This window comes from Panicum virgatum, chromosome 7N, assembly GCF_016808335.1.
Source record: "Panicum virgatum strain AP13 chromosome 7N, P.virgatum_v5, whole genome shotgun sequence".
NCBI lineage: Eukaryota > Viridiplantae > Streptophyta > Magnoliopsida > Poales > Poaceae > Panicum > Panicum virgatum.
Genome location: NC_053151.1, coordinates 37,766,809 through 37,783,987, shown reverse-complemented (window position 1 = coordinate 37,783,987; position 17,179 = coordinate 37,766,809). Strand labels below are relative to the sequence as shown.

The window sequence follows — 17,179 nt, the reverse complement described above, 5'->3', positions numbered from 1 at the left end:
ACAGGCTCAAGCCCGAGTACCACCGCTGCGCCGCCATCGAGGTCGTCGATTGGCGGACATTTGCCATCGAACCTGAGCACCGCCGCCGCGCCGTTCGGCCCTACCTGCGTGGCACCTCCCAGCTCCCGCGCCTGCCGAATGACCGAGGACGACGACCGATTCCATGGGCGTGCGAACCTTGCCCCTTATCTGGACCGTACGCGCTCAATCCAACGGCTGACTCGGACCCAAGGGTGGACGGTATTTTAAATACCGTCCACCCCCGGATGCCGTTTCGTTTACCTTCCACCCCTGGTCGTGGCCGCGACGCCGCGCTCCGCTGCATGTCGTGGCTCGCCGGAGCGCCGCTGCGCTGGTTAGCCAATCTGGGACGGATTCCTGTGTCCTGTTCGCTCTTCGCCGCGACCGCGAGCGACGAGAGCCTCCTGGGGGCGTGGTCACCGCGAGCTTCGTACTCGACGGCTCGACACGACGTCGTCGACGCTGACCGTTCTTCTGGCGGGTCTCCACCGTCCTCGACGTGGAGGATTAGTTCTTCAGTGCAGGCAGCCGGAGTGCTGACCACTGGCAGGTGGTGGAACGGTGAGCACAAAAGAAAGATCCAAGATGGATGCCATGTCCGCGGTCGATCGTCGGACTTCCGTGCCAGCGGCACCGCGTCCCCCACCGACGACATCCTCTTCTGTATGCAAGGCTTCTACAAGAAGTTCAAGCACGAGTTACGTATTCATATCCTGTCTCTCCTTTTCGGCAGAAGCTACTCTCCAATGTGCTCTATAGGGATAATAAAATCCCTAAACTCTGAATTCACCAATAAATTTCTAATGAAAATGGAGTGTATTGGCTGGAATGCATAGCCAATTTGAACTCTGAACTAGAACGGACATGCAAAGCAGTGAAACACTCAAGCCTGTCACGCTCTGTATCCATCGGCGATTAGGGCCCTGCATTGCAAAATTGGAGCAGGAGGCAGCTGGGCGGCAGCGTGGCGGGATGTGGTTCGAGCCGGCGACCGCGCCCATCTGGGGTCTGCCGAGTGCCCAAGCCGGCCGGCCGGTCATCCCCTGCCCGGGCCCACAGACGCTTTGCCCAGAGGTAATCGGGAGAGGTCTCTCGCGCTGTCAACCGGTGGGCACACGCCGTCGACCGGTGGACACTCAGCCACCGAGCAACGCCGCCGCGCCGTCCGGCCTGCGCCATCCAGCTCCGTTGCGCTGCCAGACGACTGAGGACGACGACCCAAATCCCAGCGTACGCGTATCTCGCCCGATCTGGAGCGAACGTGCACGATCCAACGGCTGGCAGGGACCCAGAGGTGGACGGTATCTCAACTACCGTCCACCCCCGGTCGCCGTTTCGGTTACCGTCCACCCCTGGTCATGGCCGCGAGCCCGCGACGCCACTTTCGCTGTACGCCGCCGCGCCGGCCTGCCAGTCTGGGACGACGTCGCGCTTCGCACCGACCACAAGTGACGAGAGCCACCGGGGTTGCCGGGGGGCGTACTCACCACGAGCTTCCTGCTCGCCGGGCGCGAAATGTCCTGGCATCGTCGACACCGCTGACGGCTGAACCGGCTCTTCTGGAGGGTCGGCCTCGACGTGGAGGATTAGTTCGTGCGCGCATCCAGCCACGGGCCGGGATACAGAGGCGTCGTCTCCGTTCAGCTTCGACGAGCTGCGTTGCATACGCTGGGGCCACGTTCGCCTTCGTCTTCGCCACGCTCTCGCCTCCATGGCCAGCGCGTCCGCACGGGCTACTCTGCAAGGTACACACGACCGACCCCGATGCTATCGTTTCCGCTTGTCTGCTACCTCGTGAGCCAGTTGGCATGTTGACGGTGGCTGCGCTTCAGGTGTTCGCTGCTTTGTTTGCGAGGGACCAATGCTCAGGAATGTGCATGAGGATGGCTGCCATCTGCCAGCCCCGATCCCCAGGGCCCAGGCAAAAGCGTGCCCGGAAACGGTTGGAATTCTGCGGACACGACGTCGCCATGTTGTGTTCGTGGAGAGAACGCGCGCGTGCTGCTGGCCTTCCAGAGATGTTTGCTTCGCTCGCGGACATGTGTTCGCTGTGGCCTGGCCGCGCAGAATGGAGCACCAGCAAACGGCGTGAGACGCGCTCCACTGCGCCAAATATTAGCCGCCATGGATGCGGGCACGCAGCTTCTTTTACCTCCGATCGAAGAAGGGTCAACGGAGCATCCGTGGTTCCTCCTGGCTGACCTCAGCTCTGGGCTTCTGGCACAAACCATTCGTTGTGTTCGCTTGGCTTGTTAGCCAACCAGCCAGCAGTATTGTTCTCTCATAATAAATCAGCACCAGCCACCAGCTACCAGCCAGTCAGCGAAAGAATATTTTGTCTCATTTTGGAGGCCTTAGGTACCGGTTATTTTACCCGGTACCAAAGGCTCGATCCATTGGTACCACTTTCGGGGTACCGGTTCAAGAAACCGGTACCAAAGGGTAATCTCAACCGGTGCCTATGGCACTTTTTCTAGTAGTGGCTGATGCGTTCCTGTTTTTGCACGCCCCCCCCCCCCCCCGCATCGCTTCAGCGCTCTTCAGGATCGAGCTGCTGCTGACGGCCGACCTGACATGGTGTTGTGTGTGGAGAGAGATCGACGCCAGCTCGGGATGTAGCACAGCGCTGCAGGGTCCGCAGCGGCTAGCTTAATCAAACTGCGCGCCCGTGCACAGTACAGTACGACAACTAGTCGGTGCGTGCTGACTGGCTGGCTAGCTGCTGATCGAGCCATGGAGCTTTATCTCGGCGCCGGTAAACGGGACGTGGACGGCGTGGTGCTCTGTAGTCGTAGATGTCGGAGCTGCAGTCATCGGGGAGAAAAGAAAAACATGCACGGAGAGCGTGGGTCGGACCTCGGGATTCCATGGCGGCGTGAACCAGGTGGAATATGCTGCCTCGCGTGGGCTGCTGGAGGAGATCGATCACGTGCCACACCGCCTGCTTTATTTGTCACAGCCAGGTGGGCGCCCAGCTAGCGCTTCATCCTCCTCTTGCATGCTGATGCTGGCGCGGCTCTGTTGCCGCCACCGGTTAGGTTACGGATTCGGCTTGTCACCAGCGGGGCTGCCCTGTAGTCAGGATTTGGCTTAGTGCGGAACACATTAGTGCTGATGATCACCAGCAGTGGCAGAGCGTGATCCAAGAATGAGGGGGCCCACCCTTTGTTAATTAACCTATTACAGTAATGAACAGTGTTAAAATCACTGTTTAACTAATGCAAAGTTTGCATACAAGAGGGACCAGAGCCCAGTTTCGCCTTCATGAGGCTCCGCCCCTGATCACCAGTGATGGCGGCAGATTGTGGGTGAATGGCGACCTAGCGGCCGGGTTGCCGCAGGTCTCGGATGGCGATGACGGAGGACAATCCCGTGGCCAGCCAAGTTGGTGGGAGTCACTACTGGAAAAACGCACATTCGTCCGCGGCCGTTAGTACCGGTCACGGCTTTGGCCGGTACTAACGTGCAAATTTAGTACCGGGCCAAAGGAACAGTGGCCCTGGGAGCCTATTAGTACCGGCTGGTGGCTCCAGCCGGTACTAAAGTCCGCCACCGACAGGCTCTGACATCCACCACCGACAGCTAGTGACAGTTTAGTACCGGCTGGAACCACCAGCCGGTACTAAACTGCCGCGAGGAAATTTAGTACCGGCTGGTGGCTCCAGCTGGTACTAAATGTGGCGCGTTAGTACCTGCTGGAGCCACCAGCCGGTACTAATGCTCCCACTATAAATTGGCACGCTTCTTCTTCCCCGAGCCCGAGCCAGTGCCATTTCACCAGAGAAGCTCGAGCTCGGGGTTGTTCTTCCCTTAGAGAGTTGCCGCCATTTGTTCTAGTTTTAATGAGTGTTCTAGTTATCCAAGTACGCCAAAGGTTTGCAACTTCATCCTCTCTTTATTGATATTCTTTATTCTTCGTTTTATGCTCTATAGTTAGAGAAATTTGTGACTTTTAGAAATAGTGAGGATGAGTATGATTTCTTTGATTTATGCAATGATTTGAGATATATAGAACCGATGACTTGAATGTGGGAGTAGGTTTATTGGCTAGGTTGAATATGAAAAATTTGTAGACATATTTTTCAATCATTTTCTATATATTACAAATGACCGTAGCATATTTTTTATTTTTAGATTCAGATGACCATGTGGATAGTAGAAAATTTTAGAATGAGTGTAGACAAAACATGTGATTGTAGTAGATATAACCATAATGTGGATAGTTAATTTTTTTTATAATGAACTAATGAAAGAATTATAATAGATTTTTTTATTATGAATTGATTATTTTGACACTCTAGTGATGTATTTATTCAGGCTCACATTGAAACTATCTGTCGTGGTGTGCTAACCCACAGCCGGGTGGCGGAAAGCACCCGCCTAAGCCCAGAGGGTGTGTACTCGGGGGTTAGCTAGTCCTAGTTCAACCTCGCTCAAGAACACGATGAACACAGCAGGATTAGAGTGGTTCGGGCCACCGGAGCGTAATACCCTACGTCCACTGTGTGTTGTATTGCCTTGCCTCGAGAGAGTCTGCGAGAGCTTGTCTGTGTGTCTCCCGAGTGCCTGTTGTGTACAGCGAGCGTCTCCCTTTTATATCTCAATGGGACGCGTACATGGCTGTTGGGACCCCGACAGGTGGGCCCAATGATATAGTACAAGATAACGTACTATTCATAATTATGGCGTTGCAGGCGAAGGAGATCTCTCTCCTGGATTCCATTGTGTGCTCCTGGAGTTCCCCATTCAGCGTGTCCAGGCGCTGTATTGTTGGAACGGCGCCAGGCATAGCTAGCGGCGTTGCCTGCCACGTAGCTGATCAGGCCGCGTAGCTTGCGGCGTAGGCGGCATGATGGAAAAATGCAGTGTCGTCGTATCCAATTAATGCGGCAGACGGGCTCCGCGCGGGTGCGGCACAGCCGGCTGCACTGTGTACCTTGGTAATACGCGGTGCACAGTGAGGCCTGACAAAGGCTGTCTCGCGTGCCGCAGCGACAGAGCACGCCTCAACCATCCGCATTAAATGCGGCGGGTGGGCGAGTCTTCTAGCGGAAGATTCACGCACGAGTCCGCGCCCGTGCATCCGGGACACATTGCGGCTCCGGACCCCCACACGGTAAGGGAGGTCCGGATGGACGCAGGAGGTCCCGGACCCCTATGGGGGGTCCGAGGCCTAGGCTGTCAGCTCGGAGCTTTCCTTCCTTAGGGACACGTGGCGTCTCCGGACCCATCCCCAGGCGGGGAACGGGTCCAGGGCCATTGGCCTGGTGAGGAAAGAGCCTGACCCATGGGACCTGACTACTCCGTCCTTAGCGCGCAGTTACGGATAACTACGCGGGTCCTGCCTTGCCGCAGTAAGAGTGGGTATCCCTATTACAGTGTACCGACACTATCTATAAGCTTAAAAAATCTTTGACGACACTACCTTTCGGGAAACACTATGCACTATATGGACATCGCGAATCGGCTGGTCGCATCACCAGCACTTCCGATTGATACGAAGACAGCATTTGACGTAGTCAGCGTGGCTGTTGTTGCACTGAGAGCATATCATCGAGCACGCTGGCTGTGCCAAGTGCTGTGTTCATATTAACCGGAAATGTTGGTGCTGCGACTGGCCGATTGGTGACATCCTTGTACCGCACCGTGTCCCCCCGAAAGGCATTGTTCATCACCGCAGGGTCGAGGTTACCGACATATACATTTTCCGAAATAAAGTTTTTTTTCTTCTAGATGGTTTCAGGATATTGAAAAGAGTGTTCTCCGGAACTGAAGGTTGTCAAAATAATTAGGAGTTATAGAGATTTATTTCAATTAATTAGAGATTTCTCTCAATTAATTTATTCAGGTTTTTTTGATTGAGAATTAATGTGATTTTGCATTGTAGTTCAAAGACACTTACCAGCAAGTGTGAAATGTAAACGAAGTAGTGTTGCTATTGGGGCATTAGTCACATTGTGCCTGCTCTGTCATAGCTCTTTCTAGACCCTTCATTATGTAGATAGGGTGAGGTCAAGACCGACGAAGAATAAGGGCTTAGAGAGAGCTGTGACATAGCACGGCACACAATGATGATTAATACCTCAATAGCAACTCTAATTTCATTACATTTCAGACTTCATTGTAAGTGCCTGTGCAATTCGAATATGAGGATATAATGATGTACATATTTACATTGTAATTGTAAGAGTTTTTTCAATCAATTTGCAAATTAATGTGATTTATTTTAATTAATTTATTCAGATTTTATTGTAATTGTAAGAATTTATAATGTTGTAAAAAATAATAGTGTTTTCCAGTAAAATATGGCTTCAGCAGCTGGAGGGAGTGGCACCGGTGGGGGTGATCGTTGTGGAATATATGTGTCGTGGAATAAAATGTGTATGTGTTGTGGAATCTATGTATGTGTTGTGGAATGCATCGTTTGGTATTTGTTATGCATTTAGTTGCATTATTTTGGCACTCTAATGATGTATTTATTGGGGCTCATATGGAAACCATCGAGAAGTTTAAAAAATGTATGTTTCGGATCATGAATATGTCGTTAACCTTGATCCTTCGGTGAAAACTCTGATATTTGGGGCTAGAATCGATATCCACGATGCGGTGCAGTATATATGAGGACGCGATGAAGGAGTACGATCTTGGTCCCAATAATAAAATCCTCGATGGTTTTAGAGGAAGTGACCCTGAAACAAAGCCTTTGCAACATGTATTTATTAATTTGGACTTCTATTAATTTTGTATTTCAATGTTAAATTCGCAAAAATGGCTTTTGTATTTCATTATGTTATGTGCCAATTTAAATGATATGAATACAAGTAAAATAATGTTGTTACTTAATTCAAAATTGTAGATCGATGGACCGACAATGGATGTACGGCGACCGGTGCACCATGGCGTGGATTAATGGTCTAAAGTCTTTTATCGATGCGGCGGAGGCTCACAAGTCATCAAAAGGGTTTATGTGTTGTCCGTGCCGCGTTTGCCAAAATAAAAAGGAATACTCTAAGAGGAGCACTCTACACGCCCACATTTATGAAAAGGGTTTCATGGATAACTATACTCTTTGGACCAAGCACGGTGAACCTGGAGTTGTGATGCAAGATGGTGAAGAAGATGATGATCATAATATTGCAGACTGGGCTCATCTATATGAAGCGGGAGCCTTTGAAGATGAACCCATGGACGATGCTGAAGAAATGGACGAGGCTGGAGAAAATGCAGCAGAAGACCAACCACCTGATGAATTAGGTCAGGTTCTAGTGGATTCACAAAGAGACTGTGAAACTTTAAAGGAGTCAAAGAAGTTTGAGAAGATGTTGGAGGATCACAAAAACTTATTGTATCCAGATTGCAAGCAGGGGCTTAAAAAGTTGGGTACCACACTTGAAATGCTGCAGTGGAAGGCAGCTAATGGTGTCACTGATAAGGGATTTGATGAGCTACTTGGAATCGTAAAGAACATGCTTCCAGAGGGAAATGAACTGCCCTCTACAACATACGAAGTAAAGAAGGTTGTTTGCCCTCTTGGATTGGAGGTACAGAAAATTCACGCATGTCCTAACGATTATATTCTCTATCGAGGCGAAGAATATGAGAAACTGGATGCTTGTCCTGTCTGTGATGCAAAACGGTACAAGATCAGGCAAAATGATCCTGGTGAGGTCGACGGGGAGCCCGTCAAGAAAAAAGTTTCCGCTAAGGTGATGTGGTATTTCCCAGTAATACCATGTTTGAAGCACTTTTTCAGAAATAAATCCAATGCTAAATTGATGCGGTGGCACAAAGAAGAGCGTAAGCAAGATCAGATGCTGAGACACCATGCGGATGGGTCCCAGTGGAGAAACGTGGATAGAGATTTCCCAGATTTTGATAACAACCCAAGGAACATAAGGTTCGGTTTAAGTACGGACGGAATGAATCCATTCGGCGAGTGGGGCAGCAGTCATAGTACATGGCATGTGACCCTCTGTATGTTCAATCTTCCTTCTTGGCTATGCATGAAGCGGAAGTACATGATGATGCCGGTGCTTATCCAAGGTCCAAAACAACCGGGCAATGATATTGACGTTTACCTAAGACTGTTGGTTGATGAACTTTTGCTGCTGTGGAAGGAGGAAGGTGTACGTGTTTGGGACGAGTACAAACAGGAGAATTTTGACCTGCGAGCATTGCTTTTTGTTACCATCAACGATTGTGCGTGCACTTAGTACCGGAGGAGCGGTACCGGTCGGGAAACCGGTACAAACCGGGGGTTCCCGACCGGTACTAATGAGAGATTTTCTAGCAGTGAGTGTTACGTTATATATGTTCCTGGTAGAGCTGGTTTAGCGTATCATATATTAGTACTGTACTGTTATGCGATGGTAGCTGATATAGAGACGTAGATGGAGGATGTGAAGGGAGTGATCCATGTACGACCATGCGGATCGAGGTCACACACATCAGATAAGAAGATGAACAGCAACACGTAAGCAATCGAATACATTCAAACAACTTTTATCGTGGAAGCTTTATTATATATGTTCAAACATGTTAATTAAACAACTCACTCAAACAAATTTTGTAATTTGTTTTTAGTATTTTTAAACATGACGTGAAAATTAGCTACATCTTAGAACAAGTTTCCTAGAAAAAGAATCTTAGAATAACCTGTAAATTCCTTCTAATACATTTTTTTGGAAAGTTTCTTCTACACAAATTCTAATACGCCCTCCGTTCCAAATTATAAGTCATTCCAAGAATTTTGGAGAGTCAAAAATTTTCAAATTTGACCAAATTTATATTACAAAATAATAACATTTATTATGAAACCAATTAAGTATCATTAGATTCTTTGTTAGCTATATTTTCATAGTGTACCTATTTGATGTCATAAATCTGTGTGTTTCTTTCTATAATTTTGGTCAAATTTTGAGATAGTTTGACTCTCCAAGATTTTTGGAATGACTTATAATTTGAAACGGAGGGAGTATAAAACTGCTGTAGATAACAATTACGAAAGGGGATGGGGATGAAGCATATATAGTAGGTGAACGTGGAGCCAAACCAAGCGGGGGCCAAATAAGTTCACTTCTGTAAATTTCTGCTTGTTAACATCAGCAAACAAGCACAAAATAAGTTGACTTGCAGTGAAGCAGCGCGTGGAGGAAGAAGGGGCTGATGCCCAGTTTCGCCTCCGGCCTCCACTATGGTCCGCCCATCGGCCCATGGTAGGTTTGTTTTTTACGTGTGTTGTATATGCATGTAAGTCATAGGTGCTGAGTAAGGCACTGCTGGTATCATGTTGTTTTGTCCTCCTTAAGAGAACTTATTTCTTTCTTATCCTAAATGAAAGCCAGATGTTCACAAGTCATGTGAATAAATATCTTTTGAAAGGATGAGCCAGTCGAACATCTCTCTTTTATCAACTTTTATGGTAACTCCTCCATAATTATATAACATTTAAAACAAACTATTTAAATAAAATTGAAATAATTTGCTTGTTATAAACATCATGTAGTTAAGAATGAAAGAAGTGCTAAATTACATAGTACACCACTCTACGTCTACCAGAAACTGATATTTTAGATTAAGGATAATTCCGACCTCAGCATCCACAAGTTGAATGCTCGGCCAACATCTACGGGAAACTGATGGTAAACAAATCCATCAGCGGGGTAGATCGAGATACTTCCTCCACAGAACAAGATGCATTCAAGGATATTAACATGTAATGATCATACAGCTCCTTCGACACCTCAAAGCCAAAGTATTTTTTATTATTATTCCAGCAGTTGAAGCTGCTAGCCAAGCACTCTCGGTTTAGCATTTTCGAATAACTTACTACAAATGAGAAACACTAAGTCGGTACACGATAAGAGCACGGGAAACTAATTAAAGACGCAAGGGTGATTACGACGACTGAGTGGACGCTACAGCAAATCAAATGCACCAGCATGCATGGCTGCGGCGCGGGGTGCGTGCTAATAACTCCGGGACGCTACTGGATCGGACCCTGCTCGCCTCGCCTCGCCGGCTAGCAGGACTTGGTGCAGAAGCACTTGCGCAGGATGCCGCCGTGGTGCCTGCACTCGCCGGAGGGGAAGCCCTCCGTCTGGCACACGTGCTGGCAGTTGCTCTTCCTCATGCAGGCGCCCACGAACTTGTGGCTCTGCGACACGCAGTGCCGCGCCTCCGCCACCCGCGCCGGCCCCATCTCTGCACACCACGCGTCCATCCGTCTCGTGCCATCAGAAAAAAAAAAGCAAACTAACAATGGGCGCGGGCGCGTGAGGAAGACGAGACGAGCGAGGAGAAATCATGCGTGCGCGCACCTGAGGCGACGAGGAGCAGCAGGAAGAAGAAGAGCACGGGCGCGGCCGCGCGGCGGGAGGCCATCGACGCCACCATTTCGCTGCCTGCTGCTCTACTACTCTCAGACCGGGTCACGGGCTCGGAACGGCGTTGTTACAAGTGGACTGGTGTCTGGTGGCTTGCAGTTTGCGCGGTGCCGAACGGGGGCTCCTATACATCTTGTGGAAGGTAGATAAGCCTTTCATCTTTAAAGCTCATTTAGCCCAATTAGTTGCTGCAAATAAGTTCAACATTTCAACAAAATCACCTCAACATTTTTCATAAATATGTTCAACATTTAACTTCGAATTGTTGAAACTATAGATACGGAATGTTGAAACTGGAGTCACGGAATGTTGAAAAATACTAAAATTGAAAGTTCAACAGGCACCTCTTCTCCGGCGATCGGAGCGCCATCTTCTCCGGCGCCGGCGCGGGCGGTGCGCGGAGCAGGGCAGCGCGCAGCTGCGGGACAGCGGGCAGCACGCAGCGTGCGGCGGCGGGACAGCTCCCGGGGGCGCGGGCGACGGCGGCGCACGGCGGCGGGGCAGCTCCCGGGGGCGCGGGCGACGGCGGGGCAGCTCCCGGGGGCGCGAGCGACAGCGGCGCGCGGCGGCGGGGTAGCGCGCTGGGGCGCGAGCGGCGGTGGCGCATGGGGTGCGGGCGGCGGCCGTGCGGCGTGAGGAGAGGGCGCGACGCGAGGCACGGGCGGGCACAGTGCAGCACGAGCAGATGGCGGCGGGTGGGGGAGAGAGAAGGTTAGGAGAGAGAGGAGTTAGGGTTTGAGATGGATCCCAGGGTTATGATTGTTTGCATGAATCTTAAACTGTGGAAGATGAGGAAGAAAAAATATTCCGGAAGATACATAGGATTCACGGATTCACGGTGCCGAAAGGGACGGCAGCGGGGTTTATATAGGGGGCATTTAGAACGCCGGGCGGCCCGGCCCGGTCCGCTCACAATCCAGGTCCGTTTAATTTCGTGCCCTTGAGAAAGGTTTCAAATCCGCCGATTTTGTTTTAAATTCGTCCAGGACCGGAGCAGCAGCAGCAGCGCATGGAATTCTGATCCGGTAGGGTTTTTCTAATGCAACATGGACGGTGCGAGGTTTGGGCTTTGGATCCCAGCGGCCGTCGTCACACCTGCACCCCGACGCCCGGTGCGAAAAAAAGAATCCTGTCGTGCACCCTTCATGAGGCGTTGCTGCAGGGGTATGTCTTCGGAACGTAGCGTGAGATCGACTATCACCGCTTGGCCGCCGGTGATCACCGACGGCACGAGTGCAAATAAACAATCGCAGGAAGATCAAACTCGATGGCATGTTTCAGTTTTCTGAACTGAACTCCAACTCAACTCTGTTTCAGTTTTCTGAATAACATGTTCGACAGTTCAATTTACAGTGCGTTTTTATACTCGCCAAACCATTTACTCACCTCAGGATCAGCCAGGGGTATGCAGGTCTCCTTGGTTGACGGCGGAGCCCTCGGCGAGATACCGTTCTGCAAGCGCCGTGTGCAGTGCAGCCCCGACGGGCACGACATCCTCGTCGACGAAGAAATGCGGGTTGTGAGCCGGGTGGACGGAGCCAGCTTCCTCGCTTCTAATGCCGACGCCGAACATAACCCCGGGAGCCAGCTGCTGGTAGAACGCGAAGTCTTCGCCCGCCATGATCTTCTCCCCCAGGCCTCACCTTGTCCAGGCCAAGCAGGCGCCTGCCGACGCCCTCCACGTGGCGATGCAGCTTCTCGTCGTTCACGACAGCAGGGTGCATCGGGTAGCCGTCAATCTCCATCTCGACAGCTCCCTTGCATCTATGCACCACAGCCTGCCCTTCTACCACCTGAAAAGGGGTGAATTTCCATTTCCTTCTGTATATGGGAATCCCACTATGCAGAATTGTTTATCAGAAGCACCTGGTATTCTGAGAATTAGGTACACGGTGGCGCTTATTTTTGAGAGGGAAACACTAATGCAGCTTTAATTTGTCAAGACAAGCAACATTGCCATGTACCACTCAGATAAAGAAACATGACTTGCCACGTTCATGCATGTGTATGGGCCAGTTACAAGTCTATAATATTAATACCATTCATCATATATGTAGTTTGAAAGCAATTATCCAAGGAAAATGCATCAGTGCAATCAGTGCTCTGGAGGTCCTAGTGCATTCAGAAGACAGCTATATTACGATAAAATAATTCTAATAAATTAAGTCGTGCATGATGCATGATCTTACTAACCTCTTTAACTCTTTTCTGCAGACGGTAGAGGCCTTCAGTAGTGATGCTCCTCAAAGTACCTCCAAACTCAACAATTCCAGGGGTGGCATCAAGGGCATTTCCAGCTTTGACATAAGTAACCGACACCACCTGAGCAGAATAAATATACAAATTCCTTTCAGGTTTATGTTACAAGAAGATTTTGGCCAATTGCATTCTTGACATACAAATATCGATATTCCCTTCAGGTTGATCACACTGTTAAACCTACTATGGGGTCCATTGGTAATTAAGGAAAAAACATCCTCTCAACTAGAGTGAGTTCAAGTGTAAACATGAGTAGCATGACCGTAATTGAGGGTTTTTTTAATGTAATTCTGTATAGTCAACAAAAAGAGGTTCCATATTCCCTTAAGGTACTCTGCGTGAAATCAGCAATATTGGTGCACCGCGAGTGCCCAAAATCCACATTCGAACAAATGCAGGATCAAGTGATCAGTACTAAGTGGTCCATGTTCAGTTCTAGGTTAGGTGGTACTTGCTGAGAATGATCCTTATGTCTGAAATGCAGTGTTAAGTGCTAGGTGGTAGTTGCTGAGAACGATCCATTGATACTTATGTCTTAAAAAGGGTGAACTAACAACTAGCAAGTCAATGTTATTACAATTAGTCTGCATTATATGATTCTCCATCTTTAGCAATAGGGAGCACTATTAGTCTTCTCTAAAGGTATTACCATTAGCCTCCAGTTGAAAGGACACCCACCCGGGTTCGAACCCGAGCGCTCGCAGGTCATGTGAGTACCTGCCTAGAGGGTTCGATATTCCCCTCTCTTAAGACAAAACCAGGGCCAGGACGACATCTTCACCCTAGATTTTTCAAGGTGTAACCAAGCACCAGTTTATTTATTTATTTTTTGAGGAAGTAACCAACACCCAGTTTAACTGTGTAAGAAGAAATATTGTTCTGTCCATTCTGATCTAGGTTTATTTGTAACACCTCTCTATAGTGCTCTAAAAAATCAGATAGCAAAATAGCATTACCAAGAAAAGTATCATACTTGGCTGTGAAGTGGATCATCTTCTCTGGAAATGAGCTGCTGTAGGGACAGGATGGTGAATGATGCAGCAACGATAGGGTCCACATTTAAGTGTGGGGTATCAGCCATCCCAGTTTTACCTTCTATTTTGGCTTGAAAGAAACACACGGGTCCTGGATGAGCTGCTATTACCCCAGTTGGTATCCGATAATCGACATGCATGGCAAAAATGGCTTCGACCCCATCAAGAGCGCCTTCTTTTATTATATGAGATGCACCAGCACCGCCTTCTTCAGCAGGCTGAAAAAGGAGTCTCACTGTTCCCTTCACCACAAATGAATATCTATTAATTAATCCATGCAAGTGTACATTATGCAAACCACATAACTTAAGGGAATTTGAAATATATGTAGTCAAACAAAGTTTTTTTTAATCTAGTTTCTTGTTATTGGAAATTTTCTGGTCTTAATACCCCGCGCTCTGTAGCATTAACCTCAGTTTATGCGATATTCTGTCAGAAATATCCTATCCACTAGATTATATTTAGGATGAAATCAATTTTTTTTTAAAAAAACATTTTCTTCCATTTATTTAGAGGTAAAGAAACTCAATACTAGGATATGGAACCAAATTCTAGTAGCTGTTCCTACAGTCAGTGATAACATTGCAACTGAAATAAGGATGTCCATTGAAAATCAGGAATTTATCTGAGAAATAAAATTCAATGCGGGCCAAAAAAATCTGAACTAGAGAGCATATGTTATACAATGACTGCAGTGCTAGTGGATCAGGTAGTTTCATTTTCTGCCTCTACTCTAAGGTACTTAGTATAAACAAAACTTAAATTCATGAATGATTGAATTCGAGCAGGACTATAAAATTGTACTTTACCTTGAGCTGATCCTTACGCTGACTGAGCAACTTTGCTGCCCCCAGGAGCATCGCGGTGTGCACATCATGCCCGCAGGCGTGCATCACCCCGTCCACTTTGCTCTTGTGCTCCCACTCCACTAATTCCTGTCGTCCGCAACCAACAGAATGAAATCAATCCAACCAAGCATCTGCCGTAGTCGTAAAACCCATCTTACTTCTGTTCGCACCATCTACTGCTGTTCAATGTCCACACCCGAAGCCCCAGGTGGCCAGGACCCATGAGCGGCATCAGAGAGGGGAGAGAGGGTACAGGACAAAGGACCTGGAGCGGGAGCGCGTCCATGTCGGCGCGGAGCACGACGAAAGGGGGCGCGCCCGAGCCAACATCAGCGACGACGCCCGTCCCTGCGACGGCGCGGTTGCGGATCCCGAGGCGCTCGAGCTCCTCGCGGACGAGGGCGCTGGTGCGGTGCTCCCGGAACGCGAGCTCCGGGTGCGCGTGGATGCGGCGGCGCGCGCCCACCATCCACTCCCGCTCCCCCCACGCGCGCCGCAGCAGCTCCTCCCCGTACTCCGCCGCCGAGGCGTGAGAGAGAAACAGGAAGACGAGCAGCAGGAGAGGACCCGCCATGGTTTCCTGTTGGGGATTGGACCTTCGGGTCAAGCCCTCACCTTCGGAAATGCTCCCTAATCTGTTTGTAGGGCCACAACGAAATGGAGCTAAGCGCACCCGAGAGTATCGGATGAACGCTGAGAAGCGCAAGCTCGAAGACCATGACCTTCGGTCCGAAGGATGTCACTTTCCGAAGGTCGAAGGTAACGGATAGCTGACCTGAAGCGCAAGCGCAAACTCCAAGACCTTCGGTCCGAAGGATTTCGCCTCCACCACACCGAAGGTGACGAACGGCTACTCGAAAACGTAGACTCGAAGATCAAGACCTTCGGGAGAAGAGCCTGCGACCGGGAACGGTGGCGTCCGGCTGATCGTTGATGGAACCTTCATGACCCAAACTCCCGGAGGCACCCGAAGGTTATGGTGACCTTCGTCGACTGAAGACACGTGAGTAAAACATGAGTATGTAAGAAGGTCGGAGTTGTACACCCTTTAAATGCGTGAGAAGGTCGGATTTGTAAACCTCTCACCTTGTAATTTTACCCCGGAGCCGGCCGAGAGTGAGCTGTAAATGAGTTGGGAGGGGGCAATTTAGGAAAACCTGGCCGAGGCCTAGGGATATAAATAACCCCCTCTCTCCACAATGTAGAGGGTTGAATTTTCTGACTATTATTGGAGAGCTCGACATTTACTTTCATTGCCACATTTCCTACTGTTCATGCTCCCTGTTTGGGCATCTACAAAGCAAAGATCCCAACAGCGGCGCCCACCGTGCCAGCACGTAAAACAACCCTCGATGGCCCCAGTGAAGAAGAAAGCCACCGCCGGCACCACAAGCACCTCCACTGAGCCTGGCCGCAACCTCGATGGCCCCCAACCGCAGCACGAAGGAGTCAACCCACAAATGGAAGACATCAACAACGAAGCTCCCCCTCACGGAGACCAGTTTGATAACACTGAAAACTCCGAAGCTCATCAACTCACAGAAACTGAACTCAAGCTCAAAGCCCTCGAAATGAAGAAAAAGAATATAGAAGCCCAACTTGCAACCAAAAAGAGGGCAATGGACCAAGCCAACAAGTTAGCCGAGGCAAGGCGCAGGCTAGCAGAGATGGAGGCAGAAGTTGAGAGCTTACAGAGGGCATACCAAGAAATGCCCGAAGGCTCCTCCCAGCAAGAAAACCGCGTCATCCAACAGACAGCCTTCGCTCATAATGAGAACCAAAGGCCACCGCCGGTCAACCTCCCATTTGACTCGACCTCGCCACTCTCAGTCGCTCTGCAGCGAACTTCATGGCCGCTCGGCTACAAGCCAACTCAACTCCCCAAGTACAACGCCACAACAGATCCAACTCAGTTCCTCATGGCCTACGAAGCAACCATCGCTTCGGCCGGAGGTGACGACTCCACCATGGCCAAGTCCTTCATCATGGCTTGCGAAGGTTCTGTGGCCAACTGGTATTCGTACCTGCCTCCGCAATCAATCAACAACTGGTATCAGCTAAAAGGAAGACTCCTCCAGGACTTCCAGGGCTTCAGAAGGCTGACTACAAACACTGTCAAAGATTTCAAGTGCCCCCAGCGTGACCGCGAGGTTCGTCCAAAAGAAGGCTCAAATTCCAAACTTCCCGGAGAAAGATGCGATAGAAAAATGCATCGAGGGACTACTGCCTGGTCAGCTTGCTTCCCACCTCATAAGAGAGCCTCCGAGGACTCTAGAGGAGCTTTATTCAGAAGCAGAAAAGTACGCGAAGTCAGACGCCGACCACCGTAGAAGGGTCGAGCAAAGAAGAATCATGCGCCAGGCTGAAAAGTACAACCAGCAAACATGGCAGCAAGAGAAGCAGCCAGTTCACCAGCTCATCTTACCTCTGGAAACTTCGCACGAAGATGAGGATCAGATAACCTTCGATCCCTTCATGACACCACCAGAGTCAGAGCCTCAACGCTCAAACGACAAGCAACCTTCGTCCGGGGCACGAGGTAGAGGTCGCGGCAGAGGAAGGGGCCGAGGTCGTGGACCTTCGCGTGACCCCAAAAAATTCTTCTGTCACTTCCATGGATCTGACTCCAACC

At 49.7% G+C, this 17,179-nt stretch overlaps 1 protein-coding gene and 1 pseudogene across 1 annotated transcript; both read right to left on the bottom strand.

The window, feature by feature from the left end:
* Window positions 1-9,800: 9,800 nt before the first annotated feature.
* LOC120682129 (defensin-like protein CAL1) lies at window positions 9,801-10,596 on the bottom strand. The gene is made up of 2 exons (XM_039963884.1): window positions 10,341-10,596; window positions 9,801-10,224 (listed from the first exon to the last, which is right to left on the bottom strand). The coding sequence occupies exons 1-2, from the start codon at window positions 10,414-10,416 to the stop codon at window positions 10,043-10,045; spliced, it is 258 nt and encodes an 85-aa protein (XP_039819818.1). The 5' UTR covers window positions 10,417-10,596; the 3' UTR covers window positions 9,801-10,042.
* Window positions 10,597-11,676: 1,080 nt separating this feature from the next.
* LOC120682126 lies at window positions 11,677-15,136 on the bottom strand (annotated as a pseudogene).
* Window positions 15,137-17,179: the final 2,043 nt, after the last annotated feature.

Coding starts and splice junctions, on each gene's coding strand:
- LOC120682129 (XM_039963884.1), bottom strand. CDS start 10,416: ATGGTGGCGTCGATGGCCTCCCGCCGCGCGGCCGCGCCCGTGCTCTTC. Junction 10,225..10,340: donor GCTGCTCCTCGTCGCCTCAG/GTGCGCGCACGC, acceptor CGTGGTGTGCAG/AGATGGGGCCGGCGCGGGTG.